We start from the raw sequence: 3,956 nt of genomic DNA on the forward strand, positions 1-3,956 counted from the left end.
GAGAGGAGCCTACAATTGTGGAAGAATGGGCGGAACACATCATTGTATTGCACACCTCTAAAAAAACAGTGCTCTGATTCATAAATATAAAAAGATCCTCTGAGGAGGGCAGTGTTTTTGTGTGATGGCAACTTCACTTCTAGGGGTGAGTCGAAAGGACTTTCTTACTGGTTTAATTAGTTCTTGTCATTGTCCGGCGGAGGGGGGATTAAACTTACAGCGGCCGCAAAGTAGCAGCAAAGGCAGTGCGTTGGTTTTATTTTCAGCAAGCGCTTCGCATGAGACAGCTGAGGCTCTGTAGACGGGATAGGAGTTTGACCTTGGTGCTCAAAACACGCATGTTTTCCTTGGTGTCCTGTCTGGCATGCATTTGTAAGCGCGGTGTGTCGCATTTCAGTTGTTTCTGTTCGTCCAGGTAGGAACCGATGAAAGGCAACTCTGTTGTGTTCATTTCTTTAAAACAAATATTAACTTTCCGTTTATTAGACCATCTGCTCAAACTGTTTGCTAACTCACCCTTTATATTTCGAGCTGAAATACTGAAAAGAAATGTCTGTAATGAACTAGTTAAACTTGTCAGACTGAACAGTCACTCACAGCTTTTCTTGTTCTTTCAGGAGGAGCCGAGATTAGGATCGACTCCTTTAGCCATGTTAGCTGCAACATGTAATAAAATAGGGAGTCCGAGCCCTTCGCCGTCGACAATTTCGGATAATTCCTCCTCATTTGGGAAAGGCTTCCACCCGTGGAAAAGAGCTGCTGCGAGCAGCTGCAGCCTCGGATCCGGTCTGTCCGGCTTCGGGGTGTCCCGCAATGGATCCGGCATCTCGGACTCTTTCGGCACCAACACCTCCACCGGATCCAGTGCTTTTTCCCTCACGTCTGGTGCCTCATCCGGCTCACACTTTGGAAACGATTATTCTGTTTTCCAAGCGTCGGTTTCGGGCAGCTCTCAAGAAGCCAGCCACCAGCCGGTTTTCATCTCTAAAGTGCACACCTCAGTGGACAGTTTGCAGGGCATATATCCGAGGATGAGCGTTGCACATCCCTACGAGTCCTGGTTCAAATCGTCTCATCCCGGTATCCCGACAGGAGAGGTTGGAACCACCGGAGCCTCTGCATGGTGGGATGTGGGAGCGGGATGGATTGATGTTCAAAACCCTAACGGAGCAGCACTACAAACGTCCTTGCATTCCGGTGGACTCCAGGGCTCCTTGCACTCTCCTCTGGGCGGATATAATTCTGATTACTCGACTTTAAGTCACTCTGCTTTCAGTACAAGTCCCTCTCCGCACCTGTTGACAAGCAGCCAGCACCTGATGGACGGTTTCAAGCCGGTGTTATCCTCTTATCCGGACACGAGCCCCTCTCCATTAGGCGGGGCGGGGGGCACTATGCTCTCCGGGGGTCCACCTGCATCTTTAGCGGGGTCTCCGAGGTCATCTGCCCGGCGGTACTCAGGCAGAGCCACCTGTGACTGTCCAAACTGCCAGGAGGCGGAGAGACTGGGACCGGCTGGCGCCAGCCTCCGGAGAAAAGGTCTCCACAGCTGTCACATCCCCGGCTGCGGGAAGGTTTACGGGAAAACGTCGCACCTAAAGGCGCACTTGAGGTGGCATACCGGCGAGAGGCCGTTTGTGTGCAACTGGCTCTTTTGCGGTAAGAGGTTCACGCGCTCCGACGAGCTCCAGCGACATTTACGCACACACACCGGGGAGAAACGATTCGCCTGTCCGGTGTGCAACAAGAGATTTATGCGTAGCGATCACCTGAGTAAACATGTAAAAACTCACAGCGCCGGAGGATCTGCCGGCTCCGGCTCCGGTGGCAGTGGAGGGAAGAGAGGTAGTGATACCGACAGCGAGCACAGCGCGCCGGGAAGCCCTCCGTGCCATTCCCCCGACCTGTTGCACCCACCCGAGTCCACCCAGGGAGTAGGCATGAACGGCCTCTAAGACTCCCCTCAGTGAAGTAAAAACTATAAAACAACTAAGTGTCGTGATGGAATTGTCCCGGAGGACACGGAAGTGGACATACTTTGGTGTATGCGAAATGCTTCACAATGAGTGTTGTCATTTAATGAGAAAATAGGCCTAACGTTTCTTTGACTTTTTCCAAGTGTTTAAGACTACTAATTACTTACATAGCTGTACCATCACAAACTTCTCATTAATAGGCTACATCTGCGGTGTGACAGTGTTATTGTGGGCACACTGGAACAGGGCACAACGGAAACTTTCTTTTTCTCCATCCGATACTGAATTCAACCTTGATGTTCTATTTCCCAGCATATGAGAAGCGAATTATATCAACACTGCTGTGGAAAAAAAAAAAATGTAGGCCTGCAAAAATTGTGCTACTACTGTCATAGATATTGTTCAAAACCAAACTCTGGCACTTTATTATCGAGCAGAATAAATTGTTAATTTGTGTCCCTGCGGATGGACTGCTCTGTAGAAACAAATACCTGTGGAGTGTGGTAAGATACGGGATGGGATAGTTTCGTTTTATCCGTCTGATCCTATCAAGCGTTTGATAATGGAGGAGCAGTGGTAGGTTCATATCACATATTGCTATTCAACAGCCTGCAGTATGTGCGTCAAGTTTGTAAGTAGGCCAGTTGAGGCTGCTTATACACTTCGCTGCAAAATGTGTTGTACATAACGAGAAATGTAGTTTAGAATAATTACAGCCCGATGTAAAGGTGAGTAATGTATTTGTCCAGGAGACGATTTTGTATAGGTATTTCTAGTTGTATATGGACTCTAGTAAATATTTGAGAATATACGGAAATGTACTTGGATTTTTCTTTGACATGATATGAAATGTATTGTGGGGAGTTATATTTAACCACGAGTTTTCTTGTATTTAGGGGTCTATCATTAGGCGCACTTTGAATTTATTTGTGAGGTTTTGAAATCATTTACTGTTTACCCGCTCATTTAATTTAAGTAAGCATGTTGTAAAGTGATTTTATTTTACAATGATATTTTTTTTTTCCCTCCGAGAATGGCTTTTTATGTAAGCCACTCAATAAAGTCAGTATGAATTCAGAAGCAGTGGATCGACTCCGTTTGTTTGAGTGTTGTAGAGAACATTTTTTCTGAATGGCAGACCAGGGAGTTTAAAAATGATAATATTGCTCAGCATGTATTATTTTATATTATAACATTATGTAGTTTTGATGAAATAATAAGATTGTTGCGTTTCATGACCCCCGTGTACAGCTGGTGGTTTTTTTACACGTTTTTCCGGCCATGGTGGGAAAAAGGCCTGCAGCACCGTCGAGGCCTCACCCAGAAATGAGATAACGTTTCAATAATACAACTAAACAATTCAATGCTTTAAACAAATGACAAGTCAGTGTTGTACGAATTTAAATTCAGGCACAATTCACAAGTTTTTCTGTTGAGCTGGAAAATAAAACTTCTGAGTCCGAAGTCAAAACGCCTAATCATGTTAACCCCCCTTCATACAAGTATCACCCCAAAAGGTAGCCTACACTCATTTCTCATTTTATTTTTTTTGTTTTCTCAAATTCAAAGATATTCATTTTGAAGCTTCTTTTTTTTTCTCTTTGTAAATCAAACTTTCTTGGTCACCAGACATTCCTCCAAAACACGCACCTTTTGTCGATTCTAATTTGTGTTTATAATAAATGCGTAGTAGATTTTACATACATATTTACACTACGGAGATAGTCTGTATATATTCAAATAGTATAATACACTTTCAGAAAAGATAAGTCTGTGGCGAGCATTCTTGTTTTAAGGTTGACCTTAATATCAAATTAGACTAAATCAGTTGACAATAACAAAAATTCCAAATGATCAGTTTAAGCTTTCAAAAACTACAACTAATATTTATTTATTAGCAATGTATTTATCTTCATTTGCTATTCATCTTTTATCTAACAATGTATATTTGGATTTAGACATTGAAGCCACACACCGCTT

At 43.9% G+C, this 3,956-nt stretch overlaps 1 protein-coding gene across 1 annotated transcript; it reads left to right on the forward strand.

Annotated features, from left to right (window-relative positions):
* The first annotated feature begins 414 nt into the window (after positions 1-414).
* Positions 415-2,979, forward strand: sp8b (sp8 transcription factor b). The gene has a single exon (XM_031853259.1). The coding sequence runs from the start codon at positions 426-428 to the stop codon at positions 1,953-1,955; it is 1,530 nt and encodes a 509-aa protein (XP_031709119.1). The 5' UTR covers positions 415-425; the 3' UTR covers positions 1,956-2,979.
* Positions 2,980-3,956: the final 977 nt, after the last annotated feature.

This window comes from Anarrhichthys ocellatus, unplaced genomic scaffold (assembly GCF_004355925.1).
Source record: "Anarrhichthys ocellatus isolate YVR2014 unplaced genomic scaffold, GSC_Weel_1.0 scaffold13, whole genome shotgun sequence".
Lineage (NCBI taxonomy): Eukaryota > Metazoa > Chordata > Actinopteri > Perciformes > Anarhichadidae > Anarrhichthys > Anarrhichthys ocellatus.

Excerpts from the sequence above, each read along its gene's own strand:
- sp8b (XM_031853259.1), top strand. The coding sequence starts at position 426 with ATGAAAGGCAACTCTGTTGTGTTCATTTCTTTAAAACAAATATTAACT.